The sequence below is a fragment of the Watersipora subatra genome, chromosome 7 (genome assembly GCF_963576615.1).
Source record: "Watersipora subatra chromosome 7, tzWatSuba1.1, whole genome shotgun sequence".
NCBI lineage: Eukaryota > Metazoa > Bryozoa > Gymnolaemata > Cheilostomatida > Watersiporidae > Watersipora > Watersipora subatra.
In genome coordinates this window covers 37,893,930-37,913,182 of record NC_088714.1, presented here as the reverse complement: position 1 = coordinate 37,913,182, position 19,253 = coordinate 37,893,930, and the positions used below count along the sequence as shown (strand labels likewise).

Genomic DNA, 19,253 nt, shown 5'->3' with positions numbered 1-19,253 from the left:
AATACAACGATTAAGAAGTTAACCTAGATACTTATCTACGCGTCGAACGAATAGAGGGAAGTCACAGACTCCGACATTTAAATAAGTTTCTTGGAGGACCAACCAAAACATGTGTAGAAGGCCGTTTTGCCACCAACACTACCGAGGCCTACCTGGCTGCTAGAGCAACATTGAAAGAGCGCTATGGAAATGAACACAACATTGCTCGATCATTCCGAATGAAACTAACAAACTGGCCAAGAATCTCTCCGGGAGATGGACAAGGACCTAGAGAATTTGGAGATTTTCTCGGACAACTGAAAAGTGCAATGAGCTCAAACAAGACACTTCGAGTACTCGACGACTACCTGGAAAATGAAAAGATGGTTGAGAAGCTACCTGAATGGCTAAAACTGAAATGGATACGCCTTGTAGCTAAGGCCGAGTCCACCAAAGGACAATATCCTGACTTTCAAAAGTTTACGCAATTTATCAACGAAGAAGAACACATAATGACATTGCCAATATGCCAATCACTGTCAAACCATGCCAACAAACCTAAAGAGAGAACGAGCTCGACAACTTCAAGCTCCCTATCATCCACAACTCAAGTTAAAGGAGTGCAACTACGAGACAGGTCTACACCACATCCGAGAGCAATTAGAAGCTTTGTTACAACAACTGAAAGCGAAAAAGGGTGTATTTGTTGCGGATTCACAAACCACAGCAGCTCGGATTGCTATCGATTGCAAGAAATAAAGCCTGAAAAGGAAGAATTCATTCGCAAAAATGGGTTATGTTTCAAATGCCTGGAATCCGGGGATTGTGATAAGAGGCTAAAATGTCTCAAGTGCAAAAAGGAACACGCAACGGCCAACCACAAAAATAATTGGAGCAAAAATCACTACCAATAAAGAAGACCCTTAGGGAACAATCAGACCAACAAACCTGAAAACAAATCTAAAACACCGCCCAAAGAACCTGGAGAGCAGAAGACTTTGAAAACTCATAGCACAAGCAAGACGCTAAACTACCAAGCTACTGGATTGAAAAGCAGCTTAATAAGCAAGGCTGTGCCAGTTTACATCTCAGTGGGTACAGGCAGAGAGATGCTCGTTTATGCTCTTCTCGACAACATGTCGGATGCATGTTACATATCAAAAGACGTTCTTAAAATGTTAGGAGCAAAGGCTAGTGAAACAGAAAGGAACGTGACTATTCACACCATCAACGGACCCGTCACAGAAGACAGAGCGGTACGACGACATAATATTGCGCGGGTATTCAATCAACAGCTACGCACACATTAGTGCTTACAAGCGTGATGGAATATATTGCAATAAAGACCAACTACCGACAAATGAAAAGGCTAAAAAACTCGATCACCTAAAAGACATTGCCAATCAGATACTCTGATTTCTGGATATCCCAGTTGGGCTTCTGATAGGGATGGACTTCACTGAAGTGATTCAACCACTTGAAACCAGACCAGCAACAAGTTGCAAGGCAGGAAAAGCCTATGGTGTGAAGACACTGTTTGGGTGGACCATGTGCGGTGGGTCCATAAAATCAATGGAGAAGACCAAGGGCAGAACAGCCTATAAAGCAAATATATCCAAAGAAATACAGCTACTCAGTATATTAGAACGGGGCTTTCAAGAAACTAATGAAGAATCATACGTCTCACAAGACGACATGAAATATATAAAAACACTCGAGTCCTCAACCATCCAAAATCAAGCTGGCAATTATGTAATGCCACTGCCATTCAAATCAGAACTGCCCAAACTGCCTAACAACAAAAAGCAAGCACTGAGTCGCTTGGAGATCCTACTTTGGAAGTTTTCTACCAACGCTAAATACCAAGCAGAGTATGCGACTTTCATAAAAAATCTAATAGAAGCGGGGCCTGCCGAAGAAGCACCGCCCACAACAGCAAACGGACAGATGTGGTACATACCCCATTTTGGAGTTAGACACAAACAGAAGCAAAAATTACGGGTGGTGTTCGACGCCAGTGCCAAGTTTGGCGGAGTTTCACTCAATGATATGCTCTTATCTTGGCCAGACCACATGGATTCTCTACTCGGAATCCTCAGATTTCGGAGAGAACCCATATCAGTAACATGTGACATCCAACAGATGTTTCACAACTTTCTAGTAGCACCAGACCACAGAGACTACTTTAGATTCCTAGGGTCGATAAGGACCTGAAGACAATAAAGGACTACAGAATGAATGTTCATTTGTTCGGCGCAACATCCTCCCCAGGCGTGGCTACCTTTGGTCTGCGCAAGCTAGCTGATGACTACGGGACACTCTCATTAAGCGCGTCAAATTTTCTGAAAGACGACTTTTATGTCGACGATGGTGTTACAAGCGTGACAACTTGAGCGAAGACCAAAGCCCTAATTCATGAGGCAAGACAAATGTGTGCACGGGCAACATAAGACTTCACAAGTTCCTCTCAAACAACAAGGAGGTCTTAGATTCAGTGCCGGTCTCTGAGCGCGGTGAATCAGCAAAAACCATGAACATGTTCACAGATCAACTGCCAAATCAAAGGACTCTGGAAATGGGGTGGTGTTTAGAAAATGACACATTCTACTTTGATATCCCAGAATCTGCAAATAAACCGTCGACAAAAAGAGGTTTCCTCTCAACCATCGCGCAGATCTATGATCCGCTAGGCCTCATATCTCCCTTTATCTTAAAAAAGAAGCGTGTACTACAGAGAGTAGTTTCCTCAGAACTGTCCTGGGATCAGCTAATATGCCCGGAGGACAAACAAGAATGGGACAATTGAGAAAATGACCTTGCTGAGCTTGCTAGGCTAAGATTTCCGCGATGGCACAAAATAGCTGGTAATGTGATTATTACAGAAATTCATCAATTTAGTGATGCGAGCCTTACTGGGTATGGAGCTTGCTCTTACATCAGGCAAATGACTGATGGCGGCACAATCAGGTGAGATTTGATTTTAGCCAAATCTCGAGTAGCCCTTCTGAAAAGCACAACAATTCCTAGGCTTGAGCTGCAAGCAGCAGTGCTAGCTACAAGGCTGACAAACACCCTGCGCAAAGAATTAAAGATGAAAATCGACAGAGAGATTTTCTAGACCGACTCTAAAGTCGTTCTAGGCTACATTTACAACGACGTTAGGAAGTTTTACCTGTATGTCGCTAACAGAGTGAGTGAGATCAGGTCAACTGAACCTCCACAATGAAACTACGTTCCCACACAAATTAATCCAGCGGATGTAGCATCTCGCGGAACATCTGCGAAAGAGATTATGGAGGATGAAAGGTGGTTCAAGGGACCACAATTTCTTAGTAAGTCTAACATACCAGACTTCATCAAAGGAAATCAAGTAGAAAAGGTGGTTGACGAGATGGACCCAGAAGTACGAGCCAAGGTACTAGCCACGATGGCAGCAACTAACACTAGTAGTGTCGTCGAGATATTCAAACGATACAGCAGTTGGGAGAAATTGGTGCGTAGTATAGCACCAATTTCACCAAATATTGAAGAGCTGTGGTAAACAGAGAAAACTGAAACTCAAAGAATTGAGTACCAGCGATTTGGAGGAAACCGAAGAATTCATAATAGCAGCTGTTCAAACAGCCCATTACCCTCTGAAGGAGGAGGCGTCTTTACGAAAACTCAACCCGAAGATTGACAACATGGGCATTGTACGTGTTGGTGGAAGAGCCTCAGCTTCTGCAACACTTACCTACCAACAAAAACATCCGATCATCATTCCCAAATGTTCCTATCTAGCCTACCTACTGACAAAACACTATCATGAGAAAATATCTCATCTTGGATGCAGAAGCACCCTAGCTGCAATTAGGGATGCCGGAATATGGATCGTAAATGGACCCGGACAAGTCAAGAGCTTACTGACCAATTGTGTCAGCTGTGCTCGGCTGAGAAAACAGCCTGAAACCCAACTTATGGGCGAGCTCCCCAAAGAAAGGCTGGAACCTACACCACAATTCACAAACATAGCAATAGATGTCTTCGGGCCTTACTATGTTAAAGAGAGACGTACTGAACTCAAAAGATGGGGACTCCTAATAACATGCCTCTATTCGAGAGCCATACACGTAGAGATCTTAGAGGATATGAGCTCAGACTCGATTATACCAGCGCTGAGATGCTTCATGCCGCTAAGAGGACCAGTACAAGTGATCCATTGCGACAATGGAACCAATTTTGTTGGGGCAAACAACGAGATGGAAAAGGAGTTAGAAACAGCCGGCGTGAAAATGAAGCATTATCTACTGCAGAATCGCATCCATTTCAAATTCAACACACCAAGCGCAAGCCACCAAGGAGGTGCTGCAGAGCGAATGACCCGCTCGGTAAGAGCAGTATTAACCCATTCAGGACTGTTCCCGATCACTTCGGGAAGAGTTGTGCTCTCCAGGGCCCGTTCCCGAAGTCTTCGGGTTAAACTTTGATTTGCTCTATTGCTTAGCTGTTTAGGTGCATCGGTTTTATTCATTCACCAAACGAAGTTTAAGAGTCTGGGCATCATTTTGATACCAAATATGTGATTGGACAAGAAAGTTTTAACTAACAAATTATGTGATAGATATCAACTGTTTTAAAAATTTGTTGATCGCCATTTTGGAAAAGGTTTATCCGAACGATGGCAAAATTTTTAAGTGAATTAGATGTGGTAATCAGCTCAGGGGAAGAAAATAGCAACAAAAGTAATGTTCAAGAAGAAAATGAGAATTTTCTGATGGAAGAAGGTAAGTTTTATGTGGCTATTTATAGAATTTTACCGAAAAAAAAAACGATAAAAAGCCGAAATTTTTTTTGTGAATTTCTAACAAACTTTATTCTAACAGTGTAAGATATGGATTTTTTCATGATACACATGATTATAACATTTTCAATCCAATAAAATTTAGATCTTTTTGCAGCATGAACTCATCACTCTATTACCCCATAATAAATAATAGTTTTATGATTTCCTTGTAGAACTACAAGATAATAAAAATTTCTTATTTCATTTATATCCAATTGTTAAACCCACAATTAGTCAAGCATATAGTTCTCAACCTCAACATCTACTATAAACTAGCCCCAACCACTAGGCTCTAATATTGGTTGATAGGGGACACTTACCACAGTAATCATATTCATGACTTTCTGTGTTTATATCTACAGTATCAAAAAATATTTGCAATTTGTATTACCAATTGTTAGCTGCAGTAGACTACTTATTTTCAATTTGTTATCAGGTATTTACCCTGAAAAGCTACTAAAGCACAATTTTTTTTTAGGCTGTACGAAAAGTTTGAAAGCAAATAGGTTGTTTACTACCGATCATATTTGCTACATGAAGGTGAAGACAGTCAAGGGCTTGTGAGTGATGATGTCGTTGATGATGAGCCTAGGGCTTCAACACCAATATCTGATGAATACTGCATCAACTAACTTATAATGGGAGCAAATATGCATGTGTAGTTGGCATCAAATAACTCTCACCATGTCATCATTTTTTTATGAACACACCCATATTATACATGTATATATTGTTTCGTTTTCATGTATATTCATTTTTACTGTATTTTTTACAATATATTTTACTGTATTTTTACACCTATTATTTTGCTGGTGATTGATTGTCTGTTAGCTGGTAACTTGAGTATCTATTTTATGCATAATATATTCATAATAACCTCTGCAATGCATTTCAATATAAATTAACAAATTGTTTGATTATGTAATTGATAAAACTGTCAGTGACGTAGTGTTGGTTAGAAGCTAGTAACACCTGTTCTATTGCTTGGAATTGAGAAATCTTTTTTTTTATTTGCTGCTGATAAAGTTTGCTATCAATCTAACATAGGTCCAACAATGTCAGTACCAAAAAACTGCTTGTGAGCTGCTAGGAAACATAAAAAACAATTTTGATCAAAAAAAAGTTCACAGAATTATTAGAAATTGTGGTTAGTAGAATTTGTAAAGGTGCGCAAAAATTTATATCAAATTGTAGCCTGGAATGTCTTTGTTAAGCTGCAAAAAACAAATTAAGATTATTTTGAAAAGAACTCTAGTTATACTCAATTTTGTGTAGCTCTATTTTAATTGTAAGGCTAGTGAAAAATTAATTAGGCTGGGGGAGCAGTCAACCAATAACTAATTAGTCCTGAATGGGTTAAACTCCATGGCCATGAAATTGAAGAACAGACTGGTCACCAAAACACTGAGAACCTTCCTTTATGAAGCCGGAAATATTATCAATAATCGCCCTTTGGCAACAACTTCAGCTGAAAACCCTGAAGACAACGTAATAACACCAAATCATATCTTAACCATGAAAAACAAGCTACTGCTAGCACCCCTTCCTGGACATTTCTCAGACGATGACCTGTACAGTTCTAGGCGGTGGAAGGCAGCTCAACTAGCAGCAGAAGATTTCTGGAAGGCATGGAGAACCGAGTATTTACAAAGCATTACAATCAGACAGAAGTGGAGAAAATGCCAAGGAGAATGTCAAAGATGGAGTATTGATTAAAGACGAGAATGTCGCAAGAAGTGACTGAACAATAGGAAGAGTGACAGAAGTGGCCCAAGGAGCGAATGGCCTAGTTCGAAACATAACAATAACTTTAGGAAACTGATTTCTGGAAAAAAGGGATTACCATTGGAACCACCTCCAGTTCTATAACGACCACTAGACCAGCTAGCATCCTGTTCAGTGTATGGTGGTGGAGCATGGTGCATGTATTTTATAATCCATGTTGCCATAAACTCCTTCATTTTCTGAATCTGATATCTAGATTAATTGTCTGTCAGCAGTTCCATCTTCCTTACCACATTCTCTGTAATTTCATTGGCTGATTTTCTCCATATAGCAAATCTGCTGGATCTGCAATCTACGCTGCAACAGCATTTCATTAAAAGGGTAATATTCGATGCGAATCTTGTCCAAGAGTTGGACGCAACTCTCCTTTTTCCAACTAACTGATTTTGGATAAATCCTCCAACACATGTGTCACTCAGTGATGATCTTGCGATTGCGATAATCCTCAAAATATTTCTTGCCAAAATAGATTGTGACACAGGAAGCAATAACGAAATAGAATGGTAGCTGAGTAAAACATATAGAAGTATAGATAATCGTGTAAACACCGTTTTATATAAAGCCTCACTTCCGGTGGCGGCGTACGTTCAGAAAATTTGCATACACTTGCATCACATTCCAAGCTCACATTCCAGCAGGTGCTTCATTCGTGACGTAATTAGCGATACCTCTGAAAAGAGTCCAGGAGCGATAAATATAAGGTCGCTTCATTAGCCAATTATCAGCACGAAATTTTTTATATGGGTCGTAATAAATGTTATCACTCGTAAAACGCGTTGTTCGTGATCTCAAATTTAGGAAGTTTACTCTATTATTAAATCGCATGGACATCGATATTTATTAAATTAATTAAGATTGGTACTTCAATGAATTATTCAATTGACACATTGTATTGACGAACAACAGAATTGTAAAAATTGCAGTAAAGTTACTGCGAAAGTGACTCCGAGTTTCCTGGGCATCAGGTGGTTAAAGTGCTAGAGGAAGATGGGAGAATGGAGGTAAATTTATCTTTTACTTTGAGCTTCCTTTAAATACACTGTTGTGTGTACATTCAGATTATATTTCCCTGTTTGAGGTTATAATTCCCGGTGCGCGCGTGCGAGATAAAGACGCACAGTAAGTTCTTGACGGCTTCTTTTTAATCCATAGCATCTAGCAATACCATGGCTTAGATTGATGAATATACTAAATGCAATACTTTTAGTACCCACGAATACCTTTTCTAATTAATAGAATGATAACTTCTTGCTGTCACCAATCATCGTTTTATAATTTTTCATCGTTTCACCTAGCTATATTTGCTTCAAATTTTCTTTGGTAGTTTTTTGGTAGCTAGTAAATTAGATCTATGATTTGACTTTAGATGTTCACTTCTCACTTGTAGAAAGTGAAGAAAATCGATTGATCAATGCAAATCTTTAACTTCCAGAACCAAAGCTTCGAATCATTGGCGTGGCGTACTTATGCTTTTATTAAACATTTATTCATTTTTAAAATTACACTCGCAATTTATCTAACTCCCAATTTGAAAGCTTTCGGAAGATACGCATTAGAATGACATATCTATGAATGACATATATTTATTGCATTTGTTTTACTGGTTACAGGATGTTTATGTGGTCCCACCAGCCGAAGCAGCTTTGTCAGTGCGGAAAATGCCATAAATGGGAAAGAGAGACTTGAATGTGTGCTGCATAAACCATGATGTTTTGTTTGAGTTTGCTGCAGTAGAGGAATTTGCCTTATTGTATGAGCTATAACTATGTGAGTGGCTACGACTTGGGTGGATATTTTTAATAAAAGCTTTATTAGATGAAAATTATTTTGCTTGTAAAAGTTATATAATAAAATAATATATTTGAATATAATGCAAAACACGATTTACAGAACATTGAATACATCATAGCCCCGTTGACACCTGTGCTGAAATCTTGTCTGATTGATGGATTTATGAAGTGCAATCAGAGCTGCATGGACAGGCGTTTTTGCATAGCTCGACCATTGGTTTAGGTCCTGAATCAACTAATCAAATGTGACCGGTGAACTTTTTTCTATAAATTGATACCAATAATTACTCAATAACATTGACAGTCGACTATACAATGTACATGACTTTTAGGGATGTAGTTGGTTTCACCACATATTCTTTTCAAAGACGCAGCTTGCTCATTTTACTTAGTAAGAAACTAGTTTTCGGTGTGAGGAATGATATACAGCCCTTTCCCCAGGATAGGCAACAGGCATCATGTGGGCAGAGCTTTTGGGGGGCTGGGCTGTATATCATTAGTGCGAGTAGCGACGGAACTGTGCCGATACAAAGATCTTTTTCTACATAGTTTGCTTGACAGAATTACTAGAAGACCGTTAGAATTGGTAGTCGGTACTAAGATGTTTACACAGCATTTAGAAGAAGCTAATATAACAAGCTTTTAATCTTCCTTGTTTGAGGCGTTTGAGACATTGGTAATAATGTATCTGTAGCTGGATTTAAAATTTTATTTTAGCCAACACGAGCAAATACAAGATAAAATATATGCCAATAGAGCCGCGTAGGACTAGACTTTTATCGCAATAGGCGATGTGAATATGAGAAATAGAGACAGGTTGTATCACGCGTTACATCACTTTGGGCAAGTCTGGGCATGTTTTTTCGGCCTGAGCGTTTATACTGCAATCGAATTTTTTCGATTTTAATCTTCAAATATCTTGACATTGAGATCGTCTAACACAACAAACAACATATCAACTGATAGACAAAAAATACTTTCTTTTAAAATCAACTCAAATTTGACACAACCACATCTTCAAGTAACCCTAGCTACTTTTTGACGTGGGTTTTTGAAAGCTGAAAGCTAGTTTCTCAGTAATATGTTATCAATTGGAGGCGTGGCATTTCCACCGTCATATCTAACCAGCTATGACATCATTGTATAAACTCTTATTATCTTTTACACAGAATGGTAGCCTACACTTTGATCAGCTCTTATTTTTAAAATTTCCCGAAACACGCAGTGCCACACACCCTCTCAATATACACGTTAATGTACTGTTATAAAGCACTGATGCATGATCGTTGGTGTTATCTCTATTGACAGTCCATTGTCACAAAAGGCGATTGGAGAAATTGCTCTCTTTTTGTTTTTGTATAGAAGTATTAGCAAAAGCAGATAGCGTAATGGAGAAACGACTAAACACCGAGGACATATGCAATATTACAATGAACACGACGCCTAATACATTAGGGGACAATCAACAAAGGCAACCATCATATATGCATATATAAGCAACTTAGAAACCTCCTGTGGAAGTAGCCAATGAGGAAAGAGACATCAACTGACATGCCAGGAAACCATTGAAAGATATCACACCTGCACCAGACACGACCAAGACAGTTGGTGTTTAGTAATCATTTCCAATCATACTCTCATGACATACTCAGGACAAGTTCACTCAACTGCTAACCCTCTGCAAACATAACGAATCGAACCTGAGCGTCTAAACATTTTCTCACAGGCTAACAGAAACATCTATAAAAGAGAACAGCTCCAACGACTCAGCGTCTGTCTATCTACCAAATCGATCCATCTATCTCTCATCCATGAAAGACCTGCTGAAGTTCCCTCCGCCTACCGAGATGCATTCCTCTGCCTCTAGAGCCTCCTTCTCTTTTCCCTCTGGAGCCTCCTTCTCTTTTCCCTCTGCCTACCTATGGAGCTTCTATCGGCCTACCTACTCCTCTGCCTCTATCTTCTCCCTACCCATGGGGTCTCCTTCTCAATCATCAGCTGATCATCTTCTACGCCACTATTTCAACTACTGCTCTTCTATATATTAGTACTACCATGACTCTCATCTGACTGTCGAAATTCGCAGCTGTATAGACCGAGCAAGCAAGCATGGACGACCGTTGGAGTTATGGTGCAACTTTTATTCGCTGTTTTAACCTTTTGTCATTAATATTATTTTTAGAATTTTGTTGGTTGTGTAATTTAATTGTTGGACTAATAGAATAAAGAACTAATTTTTAACTGGTAAATATTAGTCTTGCTTACAATAGCTTAAAACGGGAAACAGTCCTAACATCGACAAGTCCGAACCTAGACAAGTCCCAATCTCGACAGAGGTTGGTCCGAATCTAGACAAAGGTTGGTCTGAATATCGACAAAGGCTGGTGCAGTTTTACAATAATTTTATCCTTTATTTTGATGCTCTCACGCACTAATCTTCAACAAATAATAATAAATGTCTTTCGCAGTTTAGTCTTCACTTCAAAAAATAAAAATCAAAGCTACTCACTGAAGTTTAGATTTCAAATATAACACACTGCTCACATAACAGGTAACCATATTTATTATTGTTACTTATTTTAGCATTCGCTCTACATATTTAGGTTGGACAAAATATTGCTAGGCTTACATGAGCTGGAGAGTGCTGCATCAAATGGATCACAAGATATTTTTTGCACAAATAAATCTTTCACATATAAATCGCTTATTTACTATGAGAATAGTAAATGGGTCTATTTATAATCACCATTGTTACAATTAGAGCAGAAATTTAATTATAAAATATTGGTATTGCATTTAAGACGATTTTAAATCAGATATATTCTTAGAGCTCAACAAGCTCTTTCGAATGATGTATAATATGTCGCACTAAAGTTAATTTTTACTGAGAAATTTTTTAGTTAGTGTGTCACTCGCGTTACATCAGAGAAATATGCATTTTGAAGAGCTAGTTGCTTATCCTTCAAACTCTCTGATTTGTTGGGAAGCACAATTATAAAAACTTATTTGTCTTATTTCAAAGAAGCTTGCTGACATATGCACTAAAAATTATCCAGATATTAGATGGTAGTTGTAAACTACATGCTTGTAAACATGTCACCGCCGTTACATTCGATTGTCACCCTCGTTACGCTTCTTATATTCTGTAAACTTATAAGTACTTGTAACTTGTAAGTTCACTGTAATGAGATCAATATTGGTATTAAAGCTAATGATTACAATATATATAGAAAAGCCTTAACTTGAAATGTTTATTATTGGTTTCAAAGTATAAAGTATAATAATGTAATAGTTATAATACATGACAAACATGGTTAAGCTTAAATAACGTAAAATGAAAAAATGAAAATCGATCATGTAATTGTGAGAATGTACTATCAAAATGTTTTAAATAATTCTGCATGCTCTAAATCTTCTGTAAAACATTACTGACCTCATTACTAAACATTGTAAAACTAACCTCTTTTAGAGAGAGTAGGACAAGACAGTGACTTGGCTATGTGATGAAATTCTACACATGATATATCTTAGCTATATTGTTTGTATTAACAACAAAAGTGTTTTTTGGCTCCACTCTTTAAAAAAACTGCACTTTAGCTTTGAGGGCATCTACACTGTTTACCACTCCTACGTAATGCCTAAAAGTCTTTTTCCAGGCAGCAATGTTAGCACAAAATCACCTTCTTTCAATGTGCTTGCTAGTTGTTGGTTGTTGATGGGTTCGGAATTGCACTCACTTTCTGGATCACTGATTGCATGGTCATCAGGATCTATGTAAAAGTAAAAACTTTCCAATGGCTTACTTTTACTTTTCTCTTTCTTTGTCTTATTTTATTTTTTCTAATCTCTATTGCCATCTTCCGACAATGATAGTCCAACTGTCATTGCTATTTTATGGACGGTCTGGCGACCTTTGCTTGGGCTGTTTAGAAGTGCTCGATCAATCTTTTTACAGCTTTATCTTCAGATTGTGGGTTGCCAAATTGGGAAGTGGTTGCTACAAAAATGAATATAAACTTTAATAACATTTTTTTACAAAATACTTGAAACATTAACTTAAAACATCCATAATGTACGCAGATGCAGTAAAGCATTAAGTTTTTTGAAGAAAAAAAAATGAATGTACATACCTGGTAATTTTACTTTCAAAAGTTTTTCCCCGATTTCTGTATTGCTTAACTCTAATTCTTGTTTTTTCTCGAGTTTCCTCCAAGTGATCTTCTATAAGTTGAGCTCTTTATTTTGTTCTACGCTTTTGATTTTGGCTAAAGCAGTCAAATATTGAGTCTATTGTTTTGAATATTGACGTATTTTGTTACGATTTTACGCATCTGCTTTGCAGATGTTGTCCTACCCATGTTGAAAACAGAAATGACCAGCATACTTTTCACCTAACAATAATTCATTCTGTTTCAAGCACTTGTAAAAAGTTACTCCCATGAGTAGATTTGATTAAATTTTGTACCATTCTCAGTATCGGAGTCGCAAGTCTTAGTAATACATTTGTAAGGTAGCAACAGTTTGCTAACTTGCTAGAAGAAGCTTGTTAAGTTCCCACAATGGCTTAAATTTACAATATAACGAGTAACTCACACATGAGAACATCAACAACACCACAAATTACTGTTATATGTGAAATTCACTCAAATTAATCCTATAGTTAGATGAGTTGAGGGGTGTAACAATGGTGACAGTTTAACAGCGAGGACGCAAATTTTGGAAATATGTGCAACTTTGAGCAAAACTGAAATTAGTTAAAGGTACAGCGTATAAAGATGGCATTAAAAACAAATTACTACTAATTTTGAACTAATAATACAAGTGTAGTAGAAACTTATTGATGTTTCCTGTCACCATTGTTACTCAAAACATGCCAACTTATAAAAGAGCCCCACACCCATAGATCAGTGCACGCAATACCAATTTATGCATTAACAGGCAGCAAAGCCATTTGAGATCCATTAGAATTAGATATTTGTGTTCAGAGTAATATGTATACCATGTACAAGCATCTCTATCTTGCCATTATGGTCACAAAGTATTTTGTGCATATACACTAACTTTAACAAACTATTAAAACACACTAGAGGAGCACTACCTCCACAGTTATTTTCTATTTTAGGGTTTGTTATGTATAATTCATATGTAAAGCATTAATTTAATGAAATTACTGTTTTGAAATTTTGCCAAAAAATCCATTATTTATGGATAGAATGATATAGTAAAACTGCTGTCAAGATTGGACCAACCGTTGTCGATATACAAACTTGTCGAGCTTCAAACCAGTCGAGGTTCGGACTATAACCCGTTAAAACCTTCACTTGTACCTGAACCAGTAATAATCAAATTGGTTCCTACATGACAAAGCAAAAGTGCCCAGACTAATCATAGTCAAAATAGAAAGAAATGACAAAGCAAATTCAACACCGATGTTGTGTATGGATTCGGATTAGTTATGCATAACATAATTTCTCCAATGCCACTCATAACATTGTCTCCGAAAACTGTTTGGTGGAAAAATAGTTGAGTTTAGGAAGCAACCCTTTCGTTCAATTTTGATGCATAATTTTTAGCTGAGACGTGTGTATTTTGTGCTACATACAGCACCTTACATTATTCCACTAAAACGCGTATCACTAGGATGTATGTCCGTTGCTTATCACACTCAGTAAATCGCCTTCTCATCGTTACCTCATGTGGGTGAGTATCACCTCCCAACCTTTTGGCCTTGGTCACTGTCAAAATTCCCAAAAGTAGAAGAGGTAAGGAATGCGTAACGCATATAAAACTGGACAAAATAACGAAATTTATCGTCAAATATGCCCGCTACTCAGGTATATTACGTATACGAAGGTGTAAGACTGAAAAATAGCGTTCATCAGTTTGAGCATTGCGCCCATTCACGATTCATGGTAGTCTTGTAGGAAGGCTTAGTATTGATGACATATGTTCGCATATTTACCTGCTAAAGATAGTGTATCTGAACCAATAGGGGTCTACCCTTTTTGCATTGCGAATCTTGTAATACATGCACATACTTCGATGTTTAGTTTTAGTACGAGTTCTAAACTAAGGTTTGCGACACTCACACACAGTTTACCTTTCAACAGCGTCGACTTGGTTAAATAAATAATTCCGCAGTCTCACGGGATGTAACGACCCGTTATTACTTAGCTTGATCTCGAAGGTCAAATTTATACTGCGTTTGTATTATCTACAAGCACAAGTCTGTTATGTAACAAATGCTGTGTTTGTAGATTTCTCAACCAACTTCAATATTATCAAGAGTAATTTATAGTTTGAGTGAACTACGTCACTTGTTTTTTAATACAAATAGTTTTACTGATCTACTCGTGACGACACACTGAAGTAGATTTTAAAATCTAGCAGCTTGGTAGATTCAGCAATATCATCACCAGATATAATGTTATATGACAACGAGAAAAACAGAATTCGCTAAAATTAACATTGGGGATTATCTGACTAAGCATTTAGGAAAAAGTTTGCACTTAGGACACTATGGTAGATTTCTACCATGTGTAGACTCATTTTATTAATACGTTAAACTGTTGGTACTATCACTTTTTATTTTATTATTTTTCCTACTATTCTCTCATTTTGTTTTTACATTCTCTCTTACACTATCACTTTTCTGTGGACTTACAGGCCAGTTTCTGTGACATGTATTTTCATGTAAAATCCTGGAGCATGCAGCCTTTAATCATATCACTCTTTTGATTGATAGTATTTTATGCCTAGAACAGCACAGGTTCTAAAAACCTCTCCTGTTCTACACAGCTCGTTACTACCCTGAGTAATGTTATGACAACAGCTAATAATGAGATGTCCATTCAGCGGTTTTGAATTTTTCAAATACATTTGACAAGGTTGCCATTCACATATTGAAAAATTATTACATACGGACATTGATGTAATTATAATCAGGTGGATAGCAAATTTTTCAAGTGATTGGTGTCGAAAAGTGGTCACTCAGAGTATTGCATCAACATCACCATCAGTGACATCTGGCGTCCCACAAGGCTCCGTATTGGGGGCCCATCATTATTTTTGGTTTATATCGATAATATAGTTAGCTCATTGGTTCACTCTGCTATCAATCTTTTGGCAGTTTGTGCTCCATTGATTTGTTCTCTCAACTAGCGTAAGGATATTATCTTTTTTTCTTCAAGACCTTTTGAGGAATGGGCAGACAAGGCGAAAAGGAAATTTAATGGCGGCAAGTGTCAGATTGTTTTGTTTGATATAAAAGGAAAAATGGGTTAAGAAACAATTAAGTATACTCTCTACAGTGCTCCTCTGCAAAGAGTCTAATCATGTAAATACCAGGTATGTGTGTGTGTGTTTAGCGACCTTAACTGGGGCACGCACATGGATGCTACCGTATCAAAAGCGTACTAGAGACAATGAGTGATCAAAATGATTTTATACAAAGCTCCAAAAAAGGTTAAAAAGGCTTACTTGACTCTTTGCAGACCAATTGTAGAGTCCGTCTGCGAGGTTTGCAATCCACACCTCATTAGATAGGAAAATTAGTTGGAAAACATTCAGAGACATGCAGTAAGCTTTTTGACCAATTTCAAGATGTAATGAGTGTCACCATAGCCAGAACAGAACCACATTTTGCGCTGCTCAAGAATAGAAGGTGGTCAGCCAGAATGTCACTGCTGATACTAATCTTTTCAAGTCATGTACACAAGTCATTGATTACTGCTTTTGATGTCCACAGTAACACATCTAGCACTGTAGCACCAGATCTGTGACTAGCAAACAACCACAGGCTGTTCAACTTCTAAAATGTTTTATCACCGTAGTTTCTTTTTTCGAACATACAGGGACCTGAAAGGAGGTTGACAATTTTCATGGTGTTTTTTAATTTTCTACATCAAGCTTGTTGTCTATTAGTGTTTCAAAACTATTGTGTTATCTCTTGTAGTATTGTATACCGTGACACATCTAATTGAACATGTGTCAAGCATTTCTATATTTGGTTTTTCTTTGCTATTGTCAGCTCAGCTGTTCTCGACTTTCAGATTTCACCAAATATCTAACTAGAACTGAGTAACTTAAACTGATAACATGGATCGTCAGCCCCCTTATAGCAACTTCTCTACAAGTTCGGTATGAATTTATTGTTCTCTCTATGCCAGGGTATTCTCTCTATGCCGCTACTAATAAGCTTTCTATGTTAGTAATTATTGTTATGTGTAGTCAATAAGACAGGTTCCTAGTTGTTCTTCTGCGTTTTCCAGCCAAGCCACTAATTAGCCAAGTCATACTTGATAGGAGCCACTACTAAACTTTAAGAATGTGTGAATAATCGTAAAGGTATTGTCACCGTAACAGTTTGGGAATAGGAATGCACACAGGTAACTTTGTAATTTCCCAATTCATTCCTGTGATTCAATTTTTTTAAGTTTGCCTTGTGATTATTTAATGAAATTTTTTAATAAAACCCTATCTAAAAATTGAAATAGCAACGCGTATCCCAATTCTGATCTCACATGGCAAGCCAATGGTGCTTCCCTTGTTTTGCAAAGAACAAAAAACTTTTAAAAAATATTTCAATGGTTTAGTGTTATGTTAGTATACCAGTTAGTTACTAGTAGTTTCTTACTCGCTAGTTACTAGCTAGTACTAGTTATACTATGTTAGTTTCACTTTATTGGCTATCATAATTTCAGATGTCATCTTCTAGTATGACACCAGCACACATGCCTTCCATGACACCGTCTCACATCCCATCTGGCATGACACCCTCCCATGTTTCTCCAGGGATGACTCCAGCGCATATATCCTCGGGCATGACTCCAGGGCCGCTGTCATCAAGCATGACCCCGATGATGATGCCACCTTCTGTGAGCAGCGTCAGCAGTGTCGGTGAGTTATTCTAGTTCTCGCTTTTTTTGTTGTTTGTTCATTTTTGGGTTATTAGACTGTGGAGTTTCCTGAAGGTAGATTATGTACATTTTCTTGAAATGCTAACAACTGCTCCAGTTTAATGCCATCACATGCAATTTGAGGTTTCTTGTAGCTGTTCTCGGTTGCTACTCTAAAGATGTGGTTGCGTTAAATTTGAGTTAATCTTAAAAGAAAGCATTTTTTTTCTCCATCAGTTGATATGTTGTTTGTTGTGTTAGGCGATCTCATTGCCAAGATATTTGAAGATTAAAATCGAAAAAATCTGCATGCGGTAAAAACGCTCAGGCCAAAACAACTTGCCCAAAATGATGTCACACGTGATTTATCTGTCAATATATCTCGTATTCACATCGGCTATTTGCGATAAAAGTCTAGTCCTACGCGGCTCTATTGGCATATATTTTATTTTGTATTTGCTCATGTTGGTTAGAATAAGATTTTAAACCCAGCTACAGATACATTATTATTAATGTTTCAAAGGCCTCAAATAACGAAAATTGAAAATTTGTCTTACTCACTTTCTCCAAGTGCTGTGTAAACATTTGAGTACCGACTACCAATTCTACCGGTCTACGGTAATTCTGTCAAGCAAGCTATGTAGAATAAGGTCCTTGTATTAGCACAGTTCCGCCGCTACCCACACTAACGATATACAGCCTCCCAAAAGCCCCGCTCACATTATGTCCGTCGCCTATCCTTGGAGCGAGGCTGTAAATCATTGCCCACACTGAAAACTAGTTTCTTACTACCGTAAGTCAAATAAGCAAATTGCGTCTTTGAAAAGAATATACATAGGGATAGAGTTTTAAGGATGAGAAATCTGCTGCAAACTGGATTTGAACTCACATTCTCCAGTTCTGCTGACATCCATATACCATATCCAATTCACTACAATATTCTGCAAATCATGTTTTGCATTATCTTCAACAATATAATTTTATATATAATATATTATTATATTATATTATTATAGTATATAATATTATAGTAATATATATTATATAATTTTTACAAGCAAAAAGATTGTCATCTTGGCATAAAGCTTTTATTAAAATTATTCATCAAGTCGTGGCCACTCACATAGTTTTAGCTGATACAATAAGACAAGTTCATCTACTGCAACAAACTCAAACAACACATCATGGTTTATGCAGCACACATTCAAGTCTCTCTTTCCCCTTTATGGCAGTTTCCACACTGACAAAGTTGCTTCGGCTGGTGGTACGACATAAACATCCTGTAATCAGTAAAACAAATGCAATAAATATATGTCGTTCATAGATATGTCATTCTAAAGCGTATCTACTGAAAGCTTTCAAATTGGGACTTTGATTTGATAGATTGCGAGTGTAATTTTAAAAACGAATAAATGTTTAACAAAGGCACAAAGCCAAGCCAATGATTCGAAGCTTTGGTTCTGGAAGTTAAAGATTTGCATTGATCAATCGATTTTCTTCACTTTCTACAAGTGAAAAGTGAACATCTAAAGTCAAATCATAAATCTAATTTACTAGATAAAACTGCCACAGAAAATTTGAAGCAAATGTAGCTAGGTGAACCGATAAAAAAAAACATAAAACGGTGATTAATGATAGCAAAAAGTTATTATTCTATTAATTAGTACATGTATTAATGAGTACTAAAATATTACCTATTACGAATATACTATATTAATAAATTATTAATATAGTATATTCATCAATCTAAGCCATTGTATTGCTAGATGCTAAAGATTAAAAAGAAGCCGTCAAGAACTCACTGTACATACGTATCTCGCACGCACAGGAAATTACATTTTAGCCTCAAACAGGGAAATATAATCTGAATGTAAACTCAACTGGAAACTCTATAGGAGACTCAAAATAAAAGATAAATTTACCTCCATTCTCTGATCTTCCTCCGTAGAACTTTAACTACCTGATGCCAAAAAAACTCGG

The 19,253-nt window shown here is 37.2% G+C and overlaps 3 protein-coding genes across 4 annotated transcripts in view; 2 read left to right on the top strand and 1 right to left on the bottom strand.

Moving 5' to 3' along the window:
• LOC137400140 (DNA repair protein RAD51 homolog 1-like) overlaps positions 1–14,233 on the bottom strand; it is a 56,584-nt gene extending 42,351 nt beyond the window's left edge. The window contains exon 1 of the mRNA XM_068086455.1: positions 14,068–14,233. The gene's annotated coding sequence lies outside the window, so the exon portion shown is untranslated. The remainder of the gene's footprint in view (positions 1–14,067) is intronic.
• On the top strand, positions 3,272–6,513 carry LOC137400730 (uncharacterized). Its single transcript, XM_068087065.1, has 3 exons — positions 3,272–3,394; positions 3,510–4,346; positions 6,385–6,513. The coding sequence occupies exons 1-3, from the start codon at positions 3,272–3,274 to the stop codon at positions 6,511–6,513; spliced, it is 1,089 nt and encodes a 362-aa protein (XP_067943166.1).
• Positions 14,234–14,473: 240 nt separating the features above from the next.
• Positions 14,474–19,253, top strand: part of LOC137400004 (uncharacterized) — a 24,915-nt gene continuing 20,135 nt past the window's right edge. Inside the window, exons 1-3 of one of the 2 annotated variants that reach the window (XM_068086293.1) lie at positions 14,474–14,563; positions 16,428–16,515; positions 17,079–17,274. In XM_068086293.1, the coding sequence (XP_067942394.1) occupies positions 16,474–16,515; positions 17,079–17,274 (238 nt within the window). In that variant the 5' untranslated portion in view covers positions 14,474–14,563; positions 16,428–16,473. Of the gene's footprint in view, positions 14,564–16,426; positions 16,516–16,646; positions 16,764–17,078; positions 17,275–19,253 lie in introns of those variants that run through there. The other variant, XM_068086294.1, reaches the window with a different exon arrangement.

Bases quoted from the DNA above. Each gene is read 5' to 3' on its own strand.
- LOC137400730 (XM_068087065.1), top strand. From the start codon at position 3,272: ATGGAGGATGAAAGGTGGTTCAAGGGACCACAATTTCTTAGTAAGTCT. The intron at 3,395-3,509 runs GTACTAGCCACG...CAAATATTGAAG, and splicing joins ACCCAGAAGTACGAGCCAAG to AGCTGTGGTAAACAGAGAAA. The intron at 4,347-6,384 runs GTAAGAGCAGTA...GTACAGTTCTAG, and splicing joins CAGAGCGAATGACCCGCTCG to GCGGTGGAAGGCAGCTCAAC.